At 42.9% G+C, this 27,992-nt stretch overlaps 3 protein-coding genes and 1 pseudogene across 5 annotated transcripts; all 4 read right to left on the bottom strand.

Moving 5' to 3' along the window:
• Nucleotides 1-730: 730 nt before the first annotated feature.
• On the bottom strand, nucleotides 731-2,289 carry LOC139022713 (vesicle-associated protein-like). Its single transcript, XM_070433772.1, has 4 exons — nucleotides 2,212-2,289; nucleotides 1,736-1,901; nucleotides 1,571-1,668; nucleotides 731-1,512 (listed from the first exon to the last, which is right to left on the bottom strand). Exons 1-4 carry the CDS (start codon nucleotides 2,287-2,289, stop codon nucleotides 1,249-1,251), a joined length of 606 nt encoding a protein of 201 aa, XP_070289873.1. The 3' UTR covers nucleotides 731-1,248.
• Nucleotides 2,290-2,428: 139 nt separating this feature from the next.
• On the bottom strand, nucleotides 2,429-4,051 carry LOC139022714 (neuroblast differentiation-associated protein AHNAK-like; annotated as a pseudogene).
• An 810-nt stretch (nucleotides 4,052-4,861) lies between these two features.
• LOC111982440 (neuroblast differentiation-associated protein AHNAK-like) lies at nucleotides 4,862-8,381 on the bottom strand. 2 transcript variants are annotated; one of them, XM_024014007.2, is made up of 5 exons: nucleotides 8,227-8,381; nucleotides 6,619-6,652; nucleotides 6,177-6,297; nucleotides 5,782-5,954; nucleotides 4,862-5,665 (listed from the first exon to the last, which is right to left on the bottom strand). In XM_024014007.2, exons 2-5 carry the CDS (start codon nucleotides 6,619-6,621, stop codon nucleotides 4,928-4,930), a joined length of 1,035 nt encoding a protein of 344 aa, XP_023869775.1. In that variant the 5' UTR covers nucleotides 6,622-6,652; nucleotides 8,227-8,381; the 3' UTR covers nucleotides 4,862-4,927. The 2 variants fall into 2 exon arrangements, with proteins under 2 accessions (XP_023869775.1, XP_023869774.1); XM_024014006.2 differs by lacking the exon at nucleotides 6,619-6,652.
• Nucleotides 8,382-9,026: 645 nt separating this feature from the next.
• On the bottom strand, nucleotides 9,027-25,159 carry LOC111982377 (ATP-binding cassette sub-family C member 10). 2 transcript variants are annotated; one of them, XM_024013935.3, is made up of 22 exons: nucleotides 25,040-25,140; nucleotides 24,328-24,529; nucleotides 22,660-24,037; nucleotides 22,187-22,414; nucleotides 21,732-21,888; nucleotides 21,415-21,566; nucleotides 21,234-21,313; nucleotides 20,949-21,120; nucleotides 20,608-20,706; nucleotides 20,232-20,421; nucleotides 20,041-20,118; nucleotides 19,663-19,848; nucleotides 19,433-19,565; nucleotides 18,514-18,712; nucleotides 17,498-17,841; nucleotides 17,173-17,342; nucleotides 16,281-16,441; nucleotides 15,701-15,954; nucleotides 15,296-15,441; nucleotides 11,245-11,342; nucleotides 10,341-10,453; nucleotides 9,027-10,183 (listed from the first exon to the last, which is right to left on the bottom strand). In XM_024013935.3, exons 1-22 carry the CDS (start codon nucleotides 25,074-25,076, stop codon nucleotides 10,048-10,050), a joined length of 4,713 nt encoding a protein of 1,570 aa, XP_023869703.1. In that variant the 5' UTR covers nucleotides 25,077-25,140; the 3' UTR covers nucleotides 9,027-10,047. The 2 variants fall into 2 exon arrangements, with proteins under 2 accessions (XP_023869703.1, XP_024003611.1); XM_024147843.2 differs by lacking the exon at nucleotides 24,328-24,529 and having other exon boundaries at nucleotides 25,040-25,159.
• Between the last annotated feature and the right edge of the window lie 2,833 nt (nucleotides 25,160-27,992).

A 27,992-nucleotide genomic window follows, 5' to 3' on the forward strand; every position in this document is an offset into this window, starting at 1 on the left:
TGGCATGTTTGGGAAATACTGTACAGTGATTAAATATATTTGATCTTCAGAAATTTGGGGGTTTGAACCATGAGTCAAAATTGTCATGGACTACAATTTTAGACTGTTTTGTACTTTTTCTATCTGCCGGTTTCATTCACCAGTTGGGGTTTCCRATTGTTTATTGCCCTTGAGGTCAGTTCTTCTCAAATTAAAATCTGTCTGTGAAACCACTAATCCACACTTTGGAGTGGGAATATAGGGGTTGAGGCGTTAATACTGGGAAGACTTGAGTCTATATCTGGTATAACTACCCAATTTAGAAGTCTTGGTATTGGGAATTTATGATTTCACTGTGAGGTCGTCAAGGTTAACGTCTGAACCTCTCAGATCCACACCAAACACTTGGTAATCAACTTTTGGCAAATCAATATCTGCAATGGGATACGTAGCCCTTCCTTTGACCTTCCTAGACTTCCCAACAGGCACTTTTATATATACTCCACCTGGCATATCAAATCTTTTATATGTGCTCTACCTGGGATATCAGATCTGCGTTTACTATGCGATGACACTTTGTATTCTGGGCCTCTGATATCAGCTTTGGGTAAGAACAGGCTGACATCTGGGTGACTAACTTTCAAGTCTGGTGCTTTTAGATCCACTTTAGCCTTTGGAGGAGAAATGTCATTTGTTTTCATAAAGTCCATATCTGTACCTGCCCTTAGATTGGGATTTCCATACTGAGGCATATTTAACGACGGCAGTTTGAATTTTCGAGATTGTATAGCAACGTCACTGTCTGGCAAATTGAGATCAGCTTGGGGGCCTTTGAGATGACCAGAGGGAACATTTATGTCTAAATCTGGACTACCAATCCTTGTGTTTACTTTCAGGGTTGACAAGTTCAGGTCCGGTCCATCAATGTCTCCATCTATTCCAGCATCTGGACCTTTCAGACCAGAAAGGCCGAATTTAGGCATTTTGAGGTGAGACATTTTGAATTTCCAAGACGGTGAACCAATGTTAATATCTGGAGTGTTTAAATCCAAGTTAGGGGCTTTTAAGTCAATTGTAGGTAGGTCCAGGCAATTTAATCTAGGTCAGTACTGATGTCATGATCCGGTCCTTTTGGTGTAGACAACCCAAATGTAGGCATTTTGAATGTAGGAATGTTGATGTCAAAATCAGGGGCTTTGATGCTACCATTTGGCCTCTCTATGGTTGGAACTCTGAATCTACCTGAGGGCATATCTGCAGCATTGAGGTCTAGTTTGGGCTTTTGAGATGACCCTTAGATAGTCTCAAATCTGGGGGACTGATTCCCCCTTTTAGCTTTGGGGCTGAGAGGTCAATATCAGGTAAGTCATAGTCAGGTTCATCTACATAAGGGCCAGATAGCCTGAAATCAGGCATCTTCAAATCAGGCATTTTTAGACCTGTTTTGGGACCTTTGAGGTTAGCTGTGGGGGCATTGATATCTATATCTGGGCCCTCTAAGTCTCCATCAATGTCAACATCTGGTCTCTTTAGGTCTCTGAATTTAAGCATTGTAATTTGGGCATTTTGAATTTCCAAGAGGTTCATTGATGTCAAGATCTGGGGCATTCACATCTAGTTCAGGGGCTTTGAGATCAGCATCTGGTAAATTCATGTCTGGAACATCAATTCCCCCCTTAATGTTTGAAGCTTTGGCCTCAAGTCTGGGGATTTTGACATTGTACCAGGCAGCAAGAATGTGGGCATTTCAGTTTACCAGAGAGCCCATCAATGTCCAGATCAGGAGCATTCAGATCAACCGTTGGTTTCTTCAATGTAGGTACTTTGACTTTACCGGAGGGCATATTAAAGTTTACATCTGGTGCATTGAGGTCTAATTTGGGGCCTTTGAGGGCAATTCTGGCAGATCCAAATCTGGGTGACTAATTCCCCCTTTAAACTGGGGAGCTGAAAGATCTAAGTCAGGCCCCTTAACTTTTGGTCCAGATAAACCTAAATCTGGCATCTTCAAAGTTGGCATCTTGAATTTTCCTGATGGACTGTCATAACAGCACTGGAATGTTGAGATCTGCTTTGGGCCCTTGAGTTTGGGAGATGACAAGTTCAGTTCTGGTCCCTCTATATCTCCATCTAGGTCAATATCTGCGCCTTTCATTCCAAATTTGGCATTTTCAGATTGGGCATTTTCAGTTTCCCTGTGGGTGAATGAATGTCAATATCTGGAGTGTTTACATCTAATTTAGGGGCTTTGAGGTCCATGTCTGGTAGATCCACATCAGGGGCATCAATCCCACCTTTTATCTTTGGCATTTTTAGATTGAAATTGGTGACTTCGCACCTGCTTTTATGTCCACATTTGGTCCTTTGGCATAGTGCCTGAAAGCCCAATTTGGGCATTTTCAGTTTACCAGATGGAGCATCAAATCAAAATCTGGAGCATTGAGATCTAGTTTGGGCCCTTTGAGATGACCCTTAGGTAGTCTTAAATCAGGGGGACTGATCGCCTTTTAGCTTTGGGGCTGAGAGGCCAATATCAGGTAAGTCATAGTCAGGTTCATCTACATCTGGCCAGATAGCCCGAAATCAGGCATCTTCAAATCAGGCATTTTTAGACCTGTTTTGGGACCTTTGAGGTTGCTGTGGGGGCATTGATATCTATATCTGGGCCCTCTAAGTCTCCATCTATGTCACATCTGGTCCCTTTAGGCTCTGGTTTAGGCATTTGAAATGTGGGCATTTTGAATTTCCCAGAAGGTGCATTGATGTCAAAATCAGGGACATTTCCATCTAGTTTAGGTGCTTTGAGGTCAGCATCTGGTAAATACAAGTCTGGGGAATCAATTCCCCCTTTATCTTTGGGGCTTTGAGATTCAGTTTTGTGGATTTTGGCATTTTACCAGACAGCCCAAATTTGGGCATTTTCAGTTTACCAGAGGCGCATTAATGCTCAGATCAGGAGCATTCAGATCAACCTTTGGTTTCTTCAATGTAGGTACTTTGACTTTACCTGAGGGCATATTACAGTTTACATCTGGTGCATTTAGGCCTAGTTTGGGGCTTTGAGATCTGGCAGATTCGGATCTAGGGGACTGATTCCCCCTTTAAACTTGGGGCTGAAAGATCCCAGTCAGGCCCCTTAACCTTTGGTCCAGAGGAACCTAAATGTGGCATCTTGAAAGTTGGCATTTTGAATTTTCCTGATGGACGGCCAATATCAGCATCTGGAATGTTGAGGTCTGCTTTGGGACCCTTGAGTTTGGGAGATGAGAAGTTCAGATCTGGTCCCTCTATATTCCATCTTTGCAATATGTGGCCCCTTCATTCAAATGTTGACATTTTCAATTTGGGCATTTTCAATTTCCTGTGGGTGAATCAATGTCAATATCTGGAGTGTTTACATCTAATTTAGGGGCTTTGAGGTCCATGTCTGGTAACCATGTCAGGGGCATCAATCCCAGCTTTAAACTTGGGGGCTGAAAGATCCCAGCCAGGCCCCTTAACCTTTGGTCCAGAGGAACCTAAATGTGGCATCTTGAAAGTTGGCATTTTGAATTTTCCTGATGGACGGCCAATATCAGCATCTGGAATGTTGAGTTTGCTTTGGGACTTGAGTTTGGGAGATGACAAGTTCAGATCTGGTCCCTCTATATCTCCATCTAGGTCAATATCTGGCCTTTCATTCCAAATTTAGGCATTTTCAGATTGGGCATTTTCAATTTCCCTGTGGGTGAATGAATGTCAATATCTGGAGTGTTTATCTAATTTAGGGCTTTGAGGTCCATGTCTGGTAGATCCACATCAGGCGCATCAATCCCACCTTTTATCTTTGGCATATTTAGACTGAACTTTGGTGATTTCGCACCTGCATTTAAGTCCAGATTTGGTCCTTTTGGCATAGTGCCTGAGAGTCCAAATTTGGGCATTTTCAGTTTTCCTGAGGGAGCGTCAACATCCAAATCTGGATCATTGAGGTCTAGTTTTAGGCCTTTGATTTTACCTTTGGTAATTTCAAATCTGGGGGATTGATGCCCCTTTTAGCTTTGGGCTGAGAGATCAATATCAGGTAAGTCATAGTACGGTTCATCTACATTTGGCCCAGATAGCCCGAAACCAGGCATCTTCAAATCAGCCATTTTTAGACCTGTTTTGGGACCTTTGAGGTTAGCTTTGGGGCATTGATATCTATATCTGGGCCCTCTAAGTCTCCATCAATGTCAACATCTGGTCCCTTTAGCGCTCTGAATTTAGACATTTTGAATTTGGGCATTTTGAATTCCCAGAGGATGCACTGATGTCAAGATCCGGGTATTCACATCTAGTTTAGGGGCTTTGAGATCAGCATCGGAAAATTCAGATCTGGGGAATCAATTCCCCCCTTTATCTTTGGGTTTGAGATTCAGTTTTGTGGATTTTGGCAATGTACCAGACAGCCCAAATTTGGGCATTTTCAGTTTACCAGAGGGGCCGTTAATGTCCAGGTCAGGAGCATTCAGATCAACCTTTGGTTTCTTCAATGTAGGTACTTTGACTTTACCTGAGGGCATATTACAGTTTACATCTGGTGCATTTAGGCCTATGTTGGGGCCTTTGAGATCTGGCAGATTCAGATTTGGGGACTGATTCCCCTTTAAACTTGGGGCTGAAAGATCCAAGTCAGGCCCCTTAACCTTTGGTCCAGAGGAACCTAAATCTGGAATCTTTAAAGTTGGCATTTTGAATTTCCCTGTGGGTGAATCTATGTAATATCTGGAGTGTACATCTAATTTAGGGCTTTGAGGTCCATGTCTGGTAAATCCATGTCAGGGGCCATATCCACCTTTAAACTTCGGGGCTGAAAGATCCAGCCAGGCCCCTTAACCTTTGGTCCAGAGGAATTAAATGTGGCACCTTCATTCCAAATGTTGACATTTTCAATTTGGGCATTTTCAATTTCTGTGGTGAATCAATGTCAATACCTGGAGGTGTTTACATCTAATTTAGGTGATTTCAGGTCGACTTTGGGTAAATCCAAGTCAGGTGCATCAAGTCCACCTTTTATCTTGGGAGCTTTGAGAATTAGCTTTGGTGCTTTTACATCATCATCAAATTTGGGCATCTTCAGTTTACCAGAGGGGGCATCCACATCGAAATCAGGAGCTTTGAGTTCTGCATGTGGTTTCGTTAGTTTGAATTTACCTGAGGGTATGTCAATATCTGAAGTACTGAGGTCAGGCAAACTGACGTCTGATACACACATCTCATCCGCTGARAGGTCCAGGTCTGGATTCCTAAATCTTGGTCCAGACATAGCAAAGTCAGCCATACCAAGACTTGGTTTTTTGATCTTCCCAGATGGGATGCCAATGTCTGAATTTGGCAATTCTAGATCTATTTTGGAACCTTTAAGGTCTACTGAAGGTAAATCGGAGATATTGACATCAGGATCAGCCTCTATAGACCTATTCAATTGAGCTAGGGAGAAATCCGTTGTACTCATGTTGGCATTAGGCAACGAAAGTTCTCCACCAGGAGCATCGAGAGTCACTGTAGAGTCTGTTCCTCTAACATCAGGCTTGGCCCAGAGAGGTCTCGGTACCTGTCTGTTAGGAGAGCCTCTTTCCCTAGAAGCTGTAGGTTGTCCAGAGCTGTCCTCCTTCATGAACTTCTTTATTTTGGCATTGAGTCTGTTATAGGAATCGTTCAACATCTGCAAAGAGAAGGCAATCCAAGAACAATGGATATAATTGATCTAACAACCTTGTGAAAATGTACTTTATTTGTTATTCAGCTAATTCTGTTTAACTTTAAATGTATTCCACAAACCTCCTCTGGTGCTTTGATGCTGTCCAAGGTCCCCATACTCTTGTGCAAATTATTTTTAGTCAGAACTTGAACCTTCTCATCAAATCCATTATCATCCATCAACTTCAGGATTTTCAACACATCGTCTTTCGAAAGTTGGTCAAAGTTGATTGTGGCACCCACAATTTCATCTCCTGAAAAAAAAAAACATTTCTCAAAGTGAAACACAGTTAAAGCATGGTGACTGAAAATGTCAATGATTCTAAATGTGTCCTTAAAAACAGCTATGTATTTTATTGATGCACAAATGTCTGAGAAAAATCCCAAAAGTGAAAGCTCCAGTTTTTTTGTTTTTTGGGAGCTTTGAGACCCAACAACATKTTTTATTTATTAAATAAGAGACTCAAAAGTCATACCTTCTTTCAGCCCCTGATTGGCCAATGAGCCATCGACAACACTGGAAACGACCAATTGTCCTTTCTCTGATTCCTCCAGCATCAGCCCATCAGAGAGCCTCTTCCCGCTGCGGACACCARGCTAAAAGCAGACATACAAACATAGTTATAAGAAATGTGCAGACAGGCGTGTGGCCTCAGCGTTGGTCATGTTTCAATAACCCAAACATCAAATGCCAACAATGAACATTAAACTTAAAAATACATGTTATTTACAATAATTTACAAATCTATAATACAATACCTTTTTAAAATAGACGTTTTAAATGGCATACACTTCTAGAAAGTAATGCTGAAGCATAGGTGTATTTCAAAAAGTCAATTTCCTGTTGCTTAGCTTATTGTGTTGGAATATGCTTGTTATTACTATCAYTATGGCTGATGGATGAATTATTTCACATACCATGATTCTTTATGAAAAGCTCTTCTCTCTAAATCTGTTGAGGGAAGAGTCAGTTGAAAAGAAATGCTCAACTTGGTTTCATGCTATAATATTCAAATCATATAGGTCTAAATACAGCATCACACTTTCATAGCCTTCAAGAGTATCAAATGCAAAGAAAGAACATAATTAGACAATAATGCCACAGCTCATGTTACCCCTTTGAACATAAAACACTAAATCAGCTGAAACCATAACTAAAGGGCGGCTATTGGGGATTGATAACCTGTTTACATATGTAAATTGGCAGATGGTTGACACCCAGGTAGCTGCCCATTTGAGGTATTCGAGGTATGGCCTTGGGACATGGAGGGAACAACAGGAACAAGTTTGTCCAGAGATATAGATATATATATATATAAGTGTACTATAGTCGGGTGTAAACTCAGAAATGACCACACCCATCAGTTTCTATTAAGAAAAGCTTGCGGTGGCAGGGGCTCAAATAAAGCGATTTGTAAACGATCGCTTCCAGTATGTTCTTTCAAGTCCTGTAAGTGATTTGTGTCACAAGCTTAGCGAGACTGCTGCTCTAAGAACAATAATTTGTTCCACAATTATCATAATCATCATCATCATCATTAACTTCATCAAATACTGTACATCCAAAACATGAATATGTACAAATATTAATCACTCAGACTTATTAAACGATGTGTTTCAGTATTCCCCTATTGCTTTTAAGTCAGCCATAATGTTTTGAATGAAATAACTTTAATTCAGGAGCAGAGATTGAATGTAATTATGCCACACGCTCAACAATAACTACAGGTAACTGCCAAAATAATTMAAACACTTGAATAAATGAGGGTATATTGATACAAAGTCTGCTTTGCAGGCCATTAGTTTGGCCATTATTTTGGCTACCCCCCCATTTTGGCTACGCACCCATAATATGCCAATGCCCCCATCCACAGAGCACGAGTGGTCACTGAATGGTTTGATGAGCATGAAAACAATGAAAACCAAATGCCATGGAGTGGCGCCTGAGACAGCATTTTACACCAACATCAACAAAACACCAAATGATGGAATTTCCAGTGGAAAACTGATGTCGCATCCTTCCAACAGAGTTCCAGACACTTGTAGAATCTATGCCAAGGTGCATTGAAGCTGTTGTGGTTCTGGTGGCCTAACACCCTATTAAGACACTTTATGTTGGTGTTTCCTTTATTTTGTCAGTTACTTGTATATGCACTCATAAAGACGAGTGGACTGACAGTAAGCTAAAAGCTGCTATCATATTTCATGAAACATGGCASGTTATTGACAATGACTCTGTTCAAATAATTCCTATTATTTGACATTCATTCACATTGTGCAGAGCTTTAAGAGATTAGAGGCTGACAGATTTTCTCCAAGTCAGCCCCCTGCACCTCTCTGATTCAGAGGCGTTGGGTTATATGCGGAAGACACATTTCAGTTGAATGCATTCAGTTGTACTGACCCTTACAAATACATCGTTGTGGACTTTGTAAACACTACAATAGTACATGGCACCATATCGTCTGGATGGAGTACTTCAGCAAAAGTTTCWAAATGTAAATTGACAACAAATCAAAATCTTACCTTAGTCTCCATTGGGTTGTTTTKACCATGCAGTTTCTTGTTACTCCGCCACCGAGGAGTTTTACCACCGATGTGAGAAAGTTGTGACAGTGTTAGCAGTCCATGCTGTTCGGTACTCCTGTAGGACTGCCTACCCCTTGCCTCACTCAGCGAAAKCATACCCTCCCCAAAGCAGACAAACTGGTTCCCCCTTCGGCATGCCTTCCAGGTGCCTCACTCAGTGAAAACATACCCTCCCCAAAGCAAGACAAACTGGTTCCATCTTCAGCATCCCTTCCCAGCCACAAACCGTCACATACATTCTCCAGTCCAGGTAGGCAGGGTGAACACTGAAACCTGGCCTCCCAAGACTGGAACTGTGAGATGGAGAGTGCTCTGTCTTTCTCTGACACACCAAGACAGGTGAAAAAAAAGAATTGTCTGTTAATATAACAAAAATGCAGAGGTGTGCCAAAAWGTTGTCTTGTTTCAAGGGAGGGGCAGCTAGGCGTTCATTCATGACTCATTGTAATTATAAGACACAACAATGAAGGTGTGGCATGATCTAGGGATTAAGACTCGAATAGAACTGACTTATGAGACATAACATTCTTACTATGTAACCATACCTTTAAGGTGGGGCTACTCCTTCCAACTACCATTAATGACAATTATGTAATCATACTGACATTTTGATAAACCCAAACTCAACAAAACAATAACATGGGATGTGTAAATCATAGAAATAATGACTAATTATGAAGATTATCCCAATGATCTTCAGGCAAACCCAATAAATWAAAAAAGTGACAAGAAATGTGTAAAATCAGTGCAGCCATTTTATTACAYCTTCATATTACTGTACATGAGTAGTGACCACTACTGAAAACGCTGCATGTAAAGGCGATTCTCCCTGAGTTGTTCTCTCTTACAGTGTATTACAAAACAGAAACATACTCAAATGACTGATATACAGTAGTTCTACTACAGAATGGCTTGAAATCAGACGTAACAACATTGTGAGGAGCTTCCAAACAAATGTGCTCTGTGTGAATGGTAAACAAATAGAAAAATAATAACTTTAAATTGTCTTTATTTATCACAAAGTCTATTCGTCTATAGTACGTCCGTACAGCAAACAGTGTGTAAACATGCATTTTATCTATGTGAAGTATGTCCATTAATGTGCGCTCTTTCTAGCTATTACTAATACTGCCAATAGACCAGGTGCAAAAGGAATCTCAGACATTCATAAATGATTGACGATGCTGCAAAGTGAATGACTGACTTGCTCTAGGAAGACAATTTTTCAGTCAAAATCCATTATAGTGCTATAAAATACTCCCTTCATACAAAAGCAATTAAAGTGCTTATTCATTGATTCTTTAGAACCTCTGTGCTACTGACACATTGTCAGTTCTTTCGTACCACATTAACGTGTTTACGAATAAAAAGCAGAGAAATCCCACATGACGCCCAGGTTAGAGAACTAACCCGACTTCCTAAAATGTAGTAAAAGAATAATCAGTCTTTGGACTATTCAGACCTTGCTCTCTGAGGTCAAATGTCAGTCGGTGGGCCTCAAGGCAGAAGTCGCCGCCCTTAACTACAGATCTAGGATCAAATTACCCTACACCAAATCCTAACCTTAATGATCATGGGGATGAAAAACAAATCTAACCCTGGACCAGTAATTATTATAGGGCCAACTTCTACCACCTCCATTGGACGGGTGGTTGGTTGGTCCACAGAGTCTGACCACCACTGGCCTCCTGTGGGGAAACAGAGAGAGATCCCCATTGATATTTCCCATTGTCATTAGTCCTCTGATMGCTTCTCTTCTCACTCTCCCCTCCCACCAACCAGCTTGCAGAAAATAGAGTTGTCTCTTTGGCACAGATCAGCAGGGGTGTCAAACTCCACCACCTTCCCAGAATGCATCACCAGCACCCTGTCTGAGTCCATGATGGTGTTGATTCTGGTGACAGAGAAAATCAAGGTGTCACTTTTTAAACTAGGACATCAAATTAMGTTATAAATGTACCATGAAAACTTAAGTTATGTATAATTCAGTATAAATGTCTACTAAAGCACTTAAGATCATTATGTAAAGTTGTGTTCACTGAATAATTTACCTATGGGCAATGGTGAGGACGGTCTTGTCTTGAAACTTCTCTCTGATTGTCTGCTGTAGCAGTTTATCAGTCTTTTGGTCAACGCTGGCTGTAGCTTCGTCAATGCACAGAATCTATAGAGAGGAAACAATGGTTGAGAAAAAAAGCCATGCTAGTAATTGATATGGATGGTTGAATTCAAAGCCATGCTAGTAATTGATATGGATGGTTGAATTCAAAGCCATGCTAGTAATTGATATGGATGGTTGAATTCAAAGCCATCTATAGTAATTGATATGGATGGTTGAATTCAAAGCCATGCTAGTAATTGATATGGATGGTTGAATTCAAAGCCATGCTAGTAATTGATTGGATGGTTGAATTCAAAGCCATGCTAGTAATTGATATGGATGGTTGAATTCAAAGCCATGCTAGTAATTGATATGGATGGTTGAATTTCAAAGCCATGCTAGTAATTTATATGGATGGTTGAATTCAAAGCCATGCTAGTAATTGATATGGATGGTTGAATTCAAAGCCATGCTAGTAAATTGACTGATGGATGGTTGAATTCAAAGCCATGCTAGTAATTGATATGGATGGTTTAATTCCAAGCCATGCTAGTAATTGATATGGATGGTTTGAATTCAAAGCCATGCTAGTAATTGATATGGATGGTTGAATTCAAAGCCATGCTAGTAATTGATATGGATGGTTGAATTCAAAGCCATGTCTGTAATTGATACGGATGGTTGAGAATTCAAAGCCATGCTAGTAATTGATATGGATGGTTGAATTCAAAGCCATGTCTGTAATTGATACGGATGGTTGAGAATTCAAAGCCATGTTAGTAATTGGTATGGATGGTTGAATTCAAAGCCATGTTAGTAATCGATATGGATGGATGGTGTGGGCTGGTTCTTACATTAGCTTCAGTCAGCAGAGCCCTGGCCAGACACAGCAGCTGTCTCTGTCCCAGAGAGAGAGACTTACCCCGCTCTCCCACCTCAGCACCAAGACCACCTAAGATACACAAATACACTCAGAGGTTAGTGAGGCCACCTGACCAAACTCTTAGACACAAACATGAACTAATTACTACCTTCACTCTCTTCCTTTCTCACTCTCCTTTACGTCCTTGTTCTTTCACTCTCACTTGGTTTGATACCAGGGGTGAAAGTATAATTAATTTCTTACCGTACGGGACATACCACGTTTTTAAAAAAATGGGTCTAATCTAGGGCTGTCATGACATTTTGTGATTTTAAAACAAATAACTRCCGGTCTCACAGTAATTGACCGTTAATTAACAAACACATTTGGCATCTCCTGGCTTCCACACCGATGCAGACCTTTGGAACCTCTACATGTTCTAATAAATCTATGTAATATAACCTTCACCATCACAATAAATCCATTATTTATTTTAGACAGGTCTAAAGAAACATGATATTAAGAAAATGTAGTCTGTTTCAGAAGAACAGAATAGCATACTCTGAGTTGTCGTTATGTTAGGCCCTGATCTGGCTATGCCATATGGCTGTGGGCTACACTAGTTCATTTAGCAGACAAGATTTGCTTAGAATTCCGTGGCATTATTTTATAGTATGAAGAATTCAATTGAACATAGCTGAATAAAATAGAAAGGATGTTTTCTCCAAACGATTTCTAAGGGAGTGCGCACATGTGGCTATTCTGTGTTGAGGGGTTAACAAAGAAACAGGAAACTTTAGTTGTGATACAAACATTGGGCTATATGTTTTGATTTTTAATACTTTTTAAGGCTGCAAGATGCGACTAATGATGATTTGAAAAAAGTTGCATGAAAGGCATGAGCTCTGCGTTGTTTCTTGCACAGGCAGCACACACTTCATCAGTCTCTCATTCACAATTTGACAAGCACTTGATAATGCCTACAATTTCCCRGTGGCATCCCCCTAGTGTGGCCGTAATGCCCCCTTAAAAAAAACAATGCCTTTTACGGCTAGTGGCGGTTGTGCGCTTGGTCTGAATATACAGTGCATTCGGAAAGTATTCAGACCCCTTCACTTTTTCCACATTTTGTTACGTTACAGCAWTATTCTAAAATGGCTTAAATTAATTTGGATCCTCAATTTACACACAATACCTCATAATGACAAAGCGAAAACAGGTTTTTAGCAAATTTATTAGAAAATAAAAAACCTTTTAAAAGCAATGAGGCTGATGCAACAGATCTGAACATTTAGCTTAAAATGTTGATAAGCTATTGGGCTATTCACATTATAAGCACAGCAATACGTACACGGCAGTAGGCTATAAGCACGAATGTTCCAAAATGCAATCAATTAGCGGGAAAACGCCATTCCAAAAAGTGACCATAAATGCGATTATGCATGTAATTCTTTATTATAAAAGGTGCATTTTTAATGGTGAAAATGATCTTCCACAAATGTGAAACTCACGCACTGCCTATGTATGTTCGTTAGGCTCTACACCGGTTGTAAAAACGGATTAATGTGCCTAMATTTTAAGAAGAAGTTATTTGGCCACTTTATTTTTGATTCAAACCTTATCAAAACATATAGGCCTATGGGCTAGGCTACATGAGTTGTTTCTTGCCTTAATGCACACAAGTGGGATCATTCACAAGTGAAGGGCYAATATTGTCACCCATCAGACAATTCTTGATTTAATCTTGTCTTTACATATMCTAAATAATATGTGTGAAATTAGTTTTCACTTAGAATGGACCGTTATCATGGACCTGTCTCGGAACAGGGGCAGGGKAAAAAAATACATGCAATCTATGCGCTTAAATAGCGAATGGAGTTTTCGCGTGGTTAATTTTAGTGCCAGCCAGGTAGGCTATACTTCTGTTTTAAAACGAAGCAATGTGTTTAATATTAGGAAAGCCTAGCCTATTGAAAGCTGATGGCCTCTATTAAAAAGAGGATCCCATCAAAACACTGTTTTCTCACGCAATTGCATAGCCTATAGAAATATTGCGCAACATCAGCTCATCGATTACATTTGCATTGATATCAGATTGATTAGAAGGACAATAGAGTGCTGAGTACCAGGCAGTTAGGTAGTTTGGTAGGCTACTAGTGATCATCAGCAGCATCAGAGCTTGGAGAAGCCTAGTTACCATGACTAAACGGTTACGTGGAATTTGACTGCGGTCCTGGCAAGTGACTGCCGGTGTGGCGGTAATACGTTCACCCTAACAGCCCTGGTCTAATCATAGAATGACATATAAACTCAGCAAAAAAAGAAACGTCCTCTCAATGTCAACTGCGTTTGTTTTCAGCAAACTTAACATGTGTAAATATTTGTATGAACACAAGATTCAACAACTGAGACATAAACTGAACAAGTTCCACAGACATGTGACTAACAGAAATGATTAAATGTGTCCTGAACAAAGTGGTGGGGTCAAAATCAAAAGTAACAGTCAATGCAGCTGGTGGCCACACCAGATACTAAGTACTGCAGTGCATCTCCTCCTCATGGACTGCACCAGATTTGCCAGTTCTTGCTGTGAGATGTTACCCCACTTTCCACCAAGGCACCTGCAAGTTCCCGGACATTTTCTGGGGGAATGCCCCTAGCCCTCACCCTCCGATCCAACAGGCCTCAGACGTGCTCAATGGATTGAGATCTGGCTCTTCGCTAGCCATGGCAGAACACTGACATTCCTGTCTTTGCAGGAAATCAGCCATACTGCTCGTTCTGTGCGTGTGGATTGTCATGCTGGAGGGTCATATTGGATGAGCCTGCAGGAAGGGTACCACACAGGGAAGACATCCTCCACCCTCATAACACACAGCGTTGAGATTGCCTGCCAATTACAACAAGCTCAGTCCGATGATGCTATGACACACCGTCCAGACCATGACGGGACCCTCCACCTCCAAAATCGATCCCGCTCCAGAGTACAGGCCTCGGTGTAACGCTCATTCCTTCAACGATAAACGCGAATCCGACCATCACCCCTGGTGAGACAAAACCGTGACTCGTCAGTGAAGAGCACTTTTTGCCAGTCCGTCTGGTCCACCGACGGTGGGTTGTGCCCATAGGCGACGTTGTTGCCGGTGATGTTTGGGAGCTGCCTTTACAACATGCCTACAAGCCATCGGTCCAGCCTATTGCGGACAACCTACTTGAGCACTGATGAAGGGATTGTGAGTCCTGGTGTAACTATTGGCAGTTGTTGTTGCCATCCTGTACCTGTTCCATACCTGTCCCGCAGGTGATGATTTCGGATGTACCGATCCTGTGCAGGTGTTCTTTACACTGTGGTCCTGCCATGTCTCTCCTGTAGAGCTGTCTTAGGCGTCTACAGGTACGAACATTTGCATTTATTGCCCTGGCCACATCTGCAGTCCTCATGCCTCCTTGCAGCATGCCTAAGGCACGTTCACACAGATGAGCAGGGACCCTGGGCATCTTTCTTTTGGTGTTTTTCAGAGTCAGTAGAAAGGCCTCTTTAGTGTCCTAAGTTTTCATAACTGTGACCTTAATTGCCTACCGTCTGTAAACTGTTAGTGTCTTAACGACCGTTCCACAGGTGCATGCTCATTAATTGTTTATGGTTCTTAATGGTTCATTGAACAAGGGAAACAGTGTTTAAACCTTTTACATGGAAGATCTGTGAAGTTATTTGGATTTTTACAAATTATCTTTGAAAGACAGGGTCCTGAAAAAGGGAAGTTTCTTTTTTTGCTGAGTTTAGATGCATAGATTACATATAGAATCCCTATTAATGTCATATGATCTCCGTGTCATAACTTGTATCCCTGTTTGATACCCCTCTTCTCTCCATTGGTCTCTCATTCTGTTTGTCTGTTTAATTCAACTACTCTTCCTATTTCTCATCTGCTATATCACCCTCTCATTTGCATGATTTTTCATCATCTCCCTTCTATCACCATCTCAATCTCCCTCTACTGTTCTCAATCCTCTCTTTCTCTCCCACCCTCCCTCTCTCTCACCGATGCGGTTGATGACAGGGCTGAGGTGACAGTGTTCCAGGGCCTCCAGTAGCCGGGGGTCAGGGTGACGTCCATGTGGGTCCAGGTTCTCCCTCACTGTCCCGCTGAACAGAAACGGGTCCTGGGGGATGATGGCCAGTTTGGACCTGAAGGGGGAGCCACAAATACAGTGTAAAAAWATGGATCCGTCAACTACTCTAGAGTCATCGATTTTTTTGTAGTTCAAAATAAGCAGACGTGCTCGATGAATGTCGTCACCTATAAAGAGCTTTTATTACAGATGCACAGATCMCCATCATCATCCAAGTACACAATAATGTTGAGTCTAGCAGTTTGAAAAGTACAAAAAAAACCATTAAAATCCATTATCATCATWTCACCACCATCATTTCTTAATCCTCTCACCTGAGCTGGGCCAGTCCCACCTGTCTGGTGTCCACTCCATCCAGTAAGATCTGACCCTGATTCAGCTCCACCATGCGGAAGAGGGCCAGGAACAGGGTCGACTTGCCTGAGCCCGTCCGGCCTACCACCCCCACCTTCTCCCCAGGCCGGACCACCAGGCTCACCCCGTCCAGGGCGTTGGGCAGCCCCTCTCTGTAGGACAGCACGGCCCCACGGAACTCCACCCAACCCTGCTCCGGCCACGAGGTGGGCACCTATGGTAAAGACGGAAGTAGATGGGTCCTCAGTCATTTAACAAACTTACTTGTTTTCTATTCCCCTGAATGGCCACTTCAGTAAGAAGTAACTGACCAGGCTAAAAGACCCAAAGAACTTGAACAAATAGATTTAATCATTTTAGAAATAACACCTATCCAACACCTCATGAAGACAACMACTGAAAACCTGCCACATAACCTTCTAAAAGGTCTACAGAGTGGCGTACACTTCTGACATTGAAAAAAAGGAATTATGAAACCTCCTCAATGAGGTGCAACTGAGTGGCATGCTATAAGACACACGTCCTCACAGGACTCCTCACCTGTGGGTTGCTGTGTTGTGGCTCAGTGGGCAGGGTGGTRGAGTACTCCTCGGTGCGCTCCACACTCACCAGCTGCATCTCTGTCTGGGTAAAGTTGAAGATGAGGCCTGACAGCAGGCCTGTGATGGACAGAGCATAGGACAGGGAAAGACCCACCAGACCTGGCAGGGAGAACAACCATAGAACAAACAGTTATTATTAAGGCCTAGGCACAGCAAACAAGACATACACTGAGTATACTCTATACAAAACAATAATGGTCTCAGAACYGCTTCAATTCGTCGGGGCATGGACTCTACAAGGTGTCGAAATCATTCCACAGGGATGCTGGCCCACGTTGACTCCAATGCTTTCCACAGTTGTGTCAAGTTGGCTGGATGTCCTTTGGGTGGTGGACCATTCTTGATACACACAGGAAACTGATGCGCATAGAAAAACCCATCAGCGTTGCAGTTCTTGACACAAACGGTGCGCCTGGCACCTACTACCATACCCTGTTCAAAAGGCACTTAAATATTTTGTCTTGCCCATTCACCCTCCGAATGGCACACATACACAATCCATGCCTCAATTTTCTCAAGGCTTAAAAATCCTTCTTAAACCGGTCTCCTCCCCTTCATCAACACTGATCGAAGTTCATTTAACAAGTGACATTAATAAGGGATCATAGCTAACACCTGGATTCACCTGGTCAGTCTACGTCATGGAAAGAGAAGGTGTTCTTAATGTTTTGTATATTCAGAGTACATGTACTGATACTATTTCTAGATTCTCCTCTACAGCAGCCTCAACAACTAGTAGACATCAGCAGTGTAATCTGAGTCAAGGCCTGTGTTGTGCTAAACCTGTGCTGACTATGGGACACATGCTAACATGCTAGCTGGCTGCTCACCTGGGTCGATCGATTTGAACTGGTGCTGGACGACAGCGATCACGCTGATGCCCGTCACCACGACAACGCCGATCATCTGCAGGCGGATGTCCAGCCACTGCATGGCGGCGTTGCTAAGGAACAGACAGCGCTGGTTCTGCTCCAGACGCCGCTCGTTCTCCTCCTCGAATCTAGAGCCACAACAGACAAAGAACATGAACCTCCTTCCAAAAAAAACGATGTTTTGGCCAACACCCCTGATTCAACTAGCCAAATCAAGGTTGGTAACCACAGATCTAGGTGGGTCCAAAATATAAATTCCTCATTCTAACTTTACTGTCCTCACCTGGAGGCACTGGAGCTTGCTCGGATGGTACCYAGGCCACTCAGCGTCTCAGAGAAATGCGAATACACYGGCGAGAGGGTGAGGCTGCACAGACGCTTCAGGTCTCTGGATGTGTGTCGGTAGAAGCGCTGTGTGCAGTGGTAAAGCAGGCCCAGGGGCAGCAGGGCCACTAGGAACCAGGGCAGGCTGTAGCTCATCACTACCAGCATGCCCAGCAGGCYGAAKATGTTAGTCAGCAGGATGTTGAGGAAGAAAGGGAGAGTGTCATCCACGCTGTACAGGTCGGAGGAGAAGCGGTTAAGGACGCGGCCCAGCGGTGTAGTGTCGAAGAAGGTAACTGTAGCCTGGATTGATATAGAGAGGCAGGTGAGGGTTAGTTAGGTGTGTTTGTACTCTATCATGGCAATGTAAACAGTAAACACTACAAASACGTGGATTTAGGTAGTCTAGCAGTCTGAACCACTGCCTTCGGATCACATATATGGCTGCAGCATGGGTTCGAATCCGGACCAATGCCTTTTCAGCCTAAAACTATCTTTCCCACTGTCTCACCTCTATCCAATAAAGCATTTTGGTTTATGTACAAAAAATATACCTTTAAAATAAATACTACAAAATGTATTAAAAACATTTTTTTTTTTTTTTTAGAAACAGTACCCAACACTAGGAATGTGTGGACAAAACAAGTACACTGTAAATKATCTACAGAACATCAACTCTCACACAGTAGAGGCTGGAATGGATAATGGTTGGAATGAAGTCAATGGAGTGTTATCAACCACGTCTTTGATATGTATTATACCATTCCATTGACACCATTCCAGCCATTACTATGAGCCATCCTCCCCTCAGCAGCCTCCACTGCTCTCACAGCATGAGTTGAACCATGAGAATTTTCCAGAAAAATCATAATTATGCTATAAATGTAAAATACTGCTTTTGCATGATCGAAACCATGACCATGGTCATGACTAAACCAGTTTCCCGAGGGGTCAACTGAACAGAAGACACTCAACCTTGAGGACTGTGTCAAGCAGCCTGTTGTGGACGACCGATGCTGCACGGATGCCTCCAAAGGCAAAGAGGAAGGCTCGGAAGGCGGTGAAGACCGTGTTAGCACCCGCAATGGAACCGTAAACCGTCAGATAGAACTTCACCTCCGAGCTCATGTTGGCGAAAGCTGTCGTTTCCATAATATTGACAGGGTACCTGGGGCTAAGGGGAGAAAACACACATTTTAATAAATCTGGTCATGCGTGTGTGCTGCATCATGGATGTCTGCGATTTGACACCTAATTCTTTTACTGCACAATCTAAAAGATTTAGATTTAGAGTCTCTAGCATATCAATGTAGAGTACCAAAGTGTGACTTAAAGCAGTGTGGAGTCATAAGTGGTGATAGGTTCTGACTCCTAAACTTGAAATATTGAGTGCCATAGTCTGGTTTCTACACCAGAAGTAAATGGTTGTCTGTAGGAGGAATGTATATGGTGGAGGCAATTAAGCTTGGAATGTACTGAGTAAAGGAGAGGCAATCACACCGTTGCAGTCACTGATAAGGGTGGAGATATGTGGTTTAGTGAGGAATGTGGGGCAGAGGTCAGGTCAGATTAAGGGAGAAGGAACTGTTTATTGCCCGCATCACTTAACTTCCTGCCTAGCAATAAAGATGTCATGTTTAGAGAGAAGGAGGATACAACACCCAAATTGGGGTATATATACTCGTGCTGGGGGAAACTCGTGCTGTTCTTGTCTGTTCAGCTGTTCGACCCTTTGGGTGAATAAACTTGGTTTGAGCTTTTATAGTTGTCCATCAGTTTTTGCCGTGTTATTTAGAACCTAACAGTGGATTATATAAGAGGAATGACACTGCACATTCTGAGTAATTGAATCGTGTATCAGTCYCAACGTTGTAACAACCTCTATCTAACTTACATTAGTCCTCCAGGAGAGAATAGCAGCAGGTGTGGTGAGCTGTAGGCAGGCATGAGAACACTCTGGGCGGAACCATTGTTCTTCAGGTTAGAGATCCAGTGGGACAGCCACCAGTCAGACACATTCTTAGAGGCTGAGGGACAGAGACAGCAAAATGTAAAATACATAAACAAGCCAGCAAAGGCAACAGAAGTGTGATGTCATATTAAGGCACCAGGTGGTCGCTGTACCTTGCATGAGGAGTAGGGACAGCAAGATGGAGACAGCCAAGGCCCCTCCTACCGCTCTCCAGTAGGTGTGGTAAACCTTCCAGGCCAGCCCGCCCACCGCCTTCTGCTCCTCCCTTGACAGTGAAGACTCCACCTCTGCAAACAGCTCATTGGACGGACCCTGCTCCTCCTCTCGCTCAATAACATCTGATTCAAGTCAGAACGCAAATAAAAACACCTGCYAATTTTTCCATAGAGTAGTCCATCACACAATTCAACAACAAGGTGTAGAAAATAATCAAATGGACTTTCATTCCTCTGCATCAGTGATATTAGCTCTGTGTTGCAAGCAATATATTCCAAAACACAATGCTAAGAGACATTAATGACTACTGGTACCTTTCACCTTTACATTACTGTCATTCTTCCGGTTCTTGGGCACTGCTTCTACCAAAGGAAGGACCTCTTCAGGTGTACCTATTTAAAACAAATGAGAAGGACATAGTGTTTATTCAGACATATGCGTTTACACAGAAAAGTAAWTCATTATTCCATTATCAATTGAAGAACGTAAGGCCAGAGTTCACTACCCGTTTTAATAATTGTTCCATTGTCCATGAGAATCACCACATCAGCTTTGTCCACAAACTCTATGCGGTGGGTGCAAAGGATTCTGGTCTTGCTCCTGAGGATCCCCATGATGCATCTCTCCATGAGGTGATGGGCCACGTCAGAGTCTACTGCTCCCAGTGGATCATCCAGGAGGAAAATGTCTTTCTCCTTGTTTGTTTAAAAGAGAGATTGACATCCAATACAAAAAGCAAATTATTGAATGTTTTCTGCTATCCACACTTCTAACCTGGCAAAAGCTTGCTTGTTAAATAAAGTTGGAGATTCACTGAAACACAGTCTCTGTCTTTTCTAGATGGCTGTTGTGTTACCATGGATTCTGGTGAGGACTCTTACCATGTAAACAGCTCTGGCCAAGGCCAGGCGAGCTTTYTGTCCTCCACTCAGAGTAACTCCGTTCTCTCCCACCTCGGTCCTGTCCCCATTAGGCAGAATCTGGACAAACAAGACAATTCAGTCAAATATTTTCAAATGCACCGAGTTTGGAATTTGTGTTTATAACATTCATTGGATATATAACAAATATATTAGAGGTTGGTCAAGTAAAGTTTGGACTGAGCCAAAATAAAATGGAACAAGGGATAAAGCTAGCATTGAGGTTGTCTATGAGGACAAGAGAGATTGAAGCAGAGAGAGAGAAACAGATAAAGAGAGTGAAAAAGAGAGGGGAGTCTCACATTGAGGTCGTCTGTGAGCGCACAGGCCTCCACCACGGCTTGGTAGAAAGAACTGTTGTAGTCCTTCCCAAACAGGATGTTGTCCCGAACTGTTGCATGCTGGATCCACGGCTCCTGAGCGGCTAAACCAAACCCATCCTCCCTGCCCTGGACGTATACATCACCTCCACGCCTACAGAGGGAAGTAATAACTCAATGATAGATCCAAAAAGGTCATTGAAATAAACCAACAAAACAAATTTACTTGAGCTTTGTAAGCTTAGTAAATGAGGCGATGAGCACTACCTGTTGAGTTCTCCAGTGATGGCTGCCAGTAAGGAGCTCTTCCCACAGCCCACCTTGCCCACCACAACAACTAGGGATCCCTGKCAGACAAGAAAAAGATACATCTTTGCTGTGATAAGATGGTAGACCCCATGATTTCCAAGCTGTATAGGTTACATAGTTTGTGATGCAGGGTACACACCTTAGTGATGGATAGGTTGAGGCTATGGAGCATCAGACTTCCTTTGGGGGATTCAGTATCAGAGCTTGTGGGGTGGTCTGGCCCCCCAGGCCCCTGCCATGAGAATATGCCCTGACTCATCACAATGGCGTCCTGGGGGTCCTCAGGGGCCACTGTAAGTTGGAGCCACAAAGTCAATGAAAAACATTCATACACATATTTGCATATCTCACTTTCATAGACACAGTTATTGCACATGTATTAATTAGTAATGTATGTACAAGCAAAATGTACTTTATTTATGCTGAGCACACACACACACACACACACACACCTACCATGACTGAAGTATGCATCGAGGTCCTGGTTGGGAAGCTTGAGGAAGCGTTGGATGCGGTCCAGGGACACCTTGGCCTCCAGGATGCCGTTGAGGACCCAGGGGAAGCTGTTGAGGGGGACGATCAGCATGCCCACTAGAGCCAGAGTGGTGAACACCTGCAATGGAGGAGGGAAAGTGTCCCTATTCGAATTAGTCTCATGCACCCACATCATCATTGTGTTCCTGGGTATCAGTTAGTAGGTCTTTCAATAGTTAGTATGTCTGTTCCAATGTCCATTCTAGCATAGCTACCACTTGGAATGTTCCATCCGAAACATTACTTCATACAAGGTGGTATTGCTAGTGAGGACATTGGAACAGATTGATTGCAAAATATTTTGCTCACTTTTAAATGGTWACTACTATCGGATGAGTCACTCTAGTTTCACAAAATGAAATATGGACCATGCCTACCGTGGCTGCAGTGAGCTCATGGCCGAGCAGCACGTATGTGACGAAGGTGATGATAGATATGACTACGGGTAGAGATCCCCAGGTGTACACGCACACAGCATCCAGGTACTTAATGGCCTTGAGGTGGGATAGCTCTTGCCTCCGACAACCTGCTATCTTCTGGGCAAAGTAGGCCTCCCAGTTGTAGAACTTGATGACTCGTATTCCAAAGAGGACCTCTGTCATTAGCTGGAAGGCAAGGACAGGGCAGACAGACGACATTGTTGAGTTCACATCTTTAGGTGAAACGTCTGCAAGCAGTTTCGCAGCTTGACATCGAAGACTTTTAATATAAAAGCTATAGAAGTTTTATGTTGTAATTACTACTTCATAGTACTGCTCTAAACAATAAAAATGATAGCATTCATATAGGTGTTGCTATGGTTGGTGTTAAGATAAAMGTAAAAGATAGTCAAAGCCATAGAGAATCTCACCTTGACACGACTATCCTTATGTGTGAGCATGTGCTTGTTATTCTCCATGATCTTCGAGGCCAGCACCTTATTGAGCGGCACCAGCAGCAGAGCCACACCCAGTCCTCCTAGGAAGGCCACACCCACCTGCAGGTAGAGCAGGTAGAGGGCAATGGAGAACTGGAAGGGCATACTCCACACCTCGTGGAAATTGTTGAAGAAGTTGATCACGTGGTCCGTGTCCGTGCTCATGAAGTTGACCACCTCGCCCAGGGTGAACCGCGCTGCCAGGCTGCCGCCGCTGACCCGCAGTGCTTTGCCGTAGATGGCGGAGATGAGGGCGGCGCGCGCCGAGAGTGAGACCTTCGAGACTTCGAAGGCAAAGATGTTCCGGATGAGGGCAGAGAAGAAGGTGCTGAAGAAGAGGCCCGTGGCACACCAGGCCCCTTGGCTGACGGGGGCCCCCTCCTCTTCCATGTAGTGCACCAGGCTGCTGAGGAGCAGGGGTCCCACGAAGCTCAGCATGTTGCCCGCTAGCTTCAGCACACCAAGCAGGTAGTAGCGCAGTCCGAAGGCTTTGTGCAACACTTTTAACAGTCCTACCTCCTCCACTGCTATACCAGATAGTTCCTCCTGAAGGGGTGAAGTCCATGTTCCGTTCTGTAGGCTCCTGTTTGCAGGCCTGGGTGTAGTGTTCCCTCTCTGTGTTGCTGCCCCCTGTTGGCAGTCCTCCCAGCAGCGGAGGAAGTGTCGGCGCACTGCGCTGGTGCGGAGCCTCCGGGGAAGGAGATAGACGTTGCATGGCTTCTCCAGCTCCCCACGCCGGCCGCGCCTCAGTAGAGGGTTCAACCACAGGTACATCAGGCGGGAGATGAAGCTACTGCCATCCTCTGCCACCACCTCTTCCGTGTCCTGGTAGGAACTCTCTGGGATGAGGAGAAAGCTGTCTGCATCATTGACGGACATGGAGGTGTAACTCCCTTCACCGACGCAGGGAGCAGCGAAGGCCAGGAGGTAGACCAGGAGAGAGAGTCCCCGGGTGGCTGCGAACACCAGCCGTGCCACTTTAAGGGGCTCCGCCAGGTCCAGGTAGGTGGCCTCCTGGGCGTAAGCCAGCAGGGTGACCACCAGGTTAGGGATAGGCAACAGGACCAGCAGTAGTAACACAGAGGGACCCCTGGTTCTTCTATAGATGGACCTCTGGAGGACAAGCAGGGCCCCAAAGTGGACCAGCCATGCCAGGACGGCACATCCATCAGCCAGGACGTCCARGTACATGTCCCCCCGGTGGAGGTGGACCACAAGGACCAAGTCCACCACGAAGAGCAGGGTCACCAGCAGGGCCGAGGCCACCCTGAGGCCCCAACCACACGGGGGAGAGGATCGGAGGAGGCTGCATCTGTGTAGTGCAAAAGGATAAAATGGTCRATGAACTGTCTGAAATATGGCCTGGCTAGATATAATAACTGATAAAGATGCCAATCTAMAGAATGGGATCCAGTACAGACATGAACTTACTGTTCTGGAGGTAGAAATCAAACATCTTTATTTTACCTAGGTACACGTAGGTACAATATGTGGGTCTGTATCGCATACTACTTTATGTGCTGTAGGATTAATAGTGGCCAGAATGCTGTAGCCTATGCCTTGTGATTTTGTGAGGGGCCTGACTGTGTGACCTAACATTACCTCTGAGCACTCAGGTAGCAGGCACTGAAGACGGCCAATACAGCGTGAGCCAGGGCTCCCAGAACCAGCTGGTTAAAACAGGGGCTGATGGCTCCATCCCGCCACACTGGGAACGGGTCTAGGCTGTCCGTGTGGCACARGCCAGAGAAWAACTCACTGGGGCCAAAACCAGCCACCGCACCTCTCCCCATTCTCCAAGCATCTAGGGAAAAGTTTATAAACATTGCAGATATCTATACTACTTCTGTAATTCGTTTTTCAACCTGTCTGATCAAATCTGTCAGCAACACTTGTAGTTGACTTCAACCAGGCCTACCTGTGTTAAGCTCGTCAAACAGGTTGGGCTTTTAAGGGTGAGTTCACATAGGCTACAACACAGTTCTGTACTAGCTAGTTACAGTACACATGTAGCTAAATGTTTTGTTTTGGCTGGTCATAAGAAATGTGTTTGTGTCTCTATAAGCAGTCTACCTCTATGATTCAGTTGCACATGGTCTAGCTAGCTAGCTGTCACTGTCACTAGTCAGCCACACTTGCKTAGGGGRACATTTGTAAACATTGGGATGAGTGGCTAGCAAATCTCTCACCAGCGGCGTGTGTTATTGTTCGTCAAGCTAATTAAACATTGCCTTTTGCATGATATAAAGCGTATATATAGCAAGACTCTCTCTGCAACTTGGGATAACACAATTGTCAACATAAATTGAAATACCTGTTACCAGCTTTGGATTCATGGGGGAACGTAGCATTTGGTGGTGGTAGCATCAGCAGTGTTACAACTTCCGGTCACGCGTCACATATGTTTTCGCCAAAGCACAGGGCGCATTGAATTCAATGCACTAAATATTGTATCGGTAAATGGCAGGGGTTTACGAACCATAACTGAAAGAAAACCACTTTTTTATTTATTTTGTAAACACTCTAATGCAGATTTCATTCTACTGCAGAAGACTCGCTCCTGCGATTCAGATTCTAGTTTTTGGAAATCACAATGGGGAAATACTGTTTATTATAGTCACGGGTCTTACCACTCAGCTGGTACTATGATATTGCTTCATAAGTTTAGAGGTGATATTTCAGAGTCTTGTATGTCCAAAGATGGGAGATGGGTTATATTGATCTCCAAACTAGATAAGAGTTTTTTTTATTATATGCAATGTGTATAGGTACAACTCTTACCTCAAATAAGACTGATAAGCTTACTGAGCTGCAAAACAAGTACACAAATGTATGGCTTATAATAGCTGGAGACTTTAATGAAACACCTTATAACTCTTTAGATATATTTCCACCTAGAATAGCTCAAAGAGCTCAGAATAGTGATATCATAACCTAATTTTGCAGTAAACTGACAGTGATTGATGCATGGCGCTTTAGTAGACACTTAAACGAATACACCTGTGTAATAGTTACACAATTGTAATAGTTACACAGGTGTATTCGTTTAAGTGTCATCAATCACTGTCAGTTTACTGCAAAATTAGGTTATGATATCACTATTCTGAGCTCTTTGAGCTATTCTAGGTGGAAATATATCTAAAGAGTTATAAGGTGTATCATGAGAAACAGATAAATTGTGGATTTGACCATAGGTTTCTCATTTCTCCCCCACTTTTAGTGTGTACAAGACGTAAGCCATAAAACCTGCTCCTTTGACTGATCATAAAATTATATTATTTAAGTTAGAATGTTCAGAAAAATCCAGTGGCGTTGGAGGATACTGGAAATGTAATAATTCACTCCTAAATGATCCAGTCTTTAACAAGAGCTTAAAGAACTTGATCATAGACTCGTTTAATTTAAATGATTTAGAACCAAAACATGGAAGTAGCTGGGAAATATTTAAATTCAAAGTAAGATCTATCGCCATTACACGCAGTAAGGAATTAAAGTGGCAAAAATGTTGTTTGAAAGAATATGAGTATATGAATAAATTGAATGTTCTTTTAGAAAAGCATACCCCTTCAGAAAAGGAAGAAACAGATCTGAATACATCTCGAATAGAACTAGATCAAATGTACATTTATTTAGCTAAAACGGCCTTTATTAGATCAAGAAAAATGTAACTTTAAGAGAAAATCTCTTTCTGCCTTAAATATTSACAATACCTTGTGTAAAAACCCTAAGTGTAAGGTTCTGTATTTATTTTCTAAGTCAACCTTGTGTTCTGTTTCTTTGTGTTCTTGAACGTAGTCCTGCAAAGATGAGAGATTCCAAACTTTTCATGCACCTGGTATTTTTTGGGGGTTACCAGGCGTCATTTTTCAAAACGGTTGAAATTGCTTTTAGGGGGCATCCAGAGTGTCACATGACCGGATGAGGTACTATTCTTGTTCTTCTTGTATTTTCCGGTAGGCTAGAAGCTTTCCGGTGTTTTGCTGCTCGACACAGGTCGACGCAGGTATTGCACTTGATTTATCGTTTATCGTAACCGTAGGTGCAGCCAAGTGGAAATACGAAAGCTTTCTAGCTATTTTCGCACTGACGGTAATTTGAACACAAGAACGTTTCTAGTGAAAAGGTGCTTACACTCAGAGCCATGTATTTACACTCAGCCACCCTAGCCTTATTACGGGTTAACGTTTTGGTAATTTTGGTTGGCCAACAAAATGTAAGACTACAATGACTGCATACGTTTCCCACAAATGTTATACGAAAAAAAAATGTTTTGTTATTGATGGACAATGGCAAGGCTGCATTGTATTTTCAGTTACATTCTGGTCAATAAAATGGTTTACACGTTTATTTTTTAAGAAATACATGGAACTACAACCGAATAAACACCATTAACCATCATGCATTGCTTACATTCATTCTATCTGAAAAGTCTGTTCAGAAAAATCGAAAACAGTACATATAGGCATAAACCACAATGTTTTAATAGGGATTAAATAAAGACAATACATATATAACCTCTTATGGTTAAATTGTTAAAAAAAGACAAAATATCTATATATTCATAACGTAAAATAATAAATACAGGCGATCGCGTCTATGGTTGTTGCAACGGCTTGTGTGTCGCCTACTGGTTAAATTCGTGTCTTTTCGCACGAATTAAGTAGCACAGAAATTCGTGTATTTTCGCACGAATTAGTAGCACAGAAATTCGTGTATTTTCAAAGCATTGAACCACCCCCAAAAATGCACAAAAACGCACGAAATCTGCTGAAATACATTTTGTACATATATGCGCGAATTGAATGTGAGGCTGGGCTGGGACTTGAACTCATCAGAAATAATTGGAAATGACCACGGACATGTTTAATAAAATGTTCACATTCAATACCATTAAAATTAGATTTATACAGATGTTTTATAGAAAGAATACACAATGTTAGAGATGAGCTTAGTGTAATGAATACTCATGGAGAAAAGGGTGTAGATTCACGCGCAGAGCGCGGCAGATGTTTATTTCGCCTTCGCAGAAGGCAGGAATCGTGGTCACAGGCAGGCAATGGTCATACACAGGTAGGCAAACAGGCAGGTGAATCAAAAGTAGGACTGAAGGCTATACTGGTTCTCACAAACGAGCTAGGAACAGACTCAGTCGAGTCAAAACGAACAGTATCTCACAAAGGCACACACAGAATGAACTGAACTAATAAGGAGCTGATGAGACCAGGTGAGTACTAACACAGGTGAAATCAATGAACAAAAATGAAAGC

Source organism: Salvelinus sp. IW2-2015, linkage group LG21 (genome assembly GCF_002910315.2).
Source record: "Salvelinus sp. IW2-2015 linkage group LG21, ASM291031v2, whole genome shotgun sequence".
Lineage (NCBI taxonomy): Eukaryota > Metazoa > Chordata > Actinopteri > Salmoniformes > Salmonidae > Salvelinus > Salvelinus sp. IW2-2015.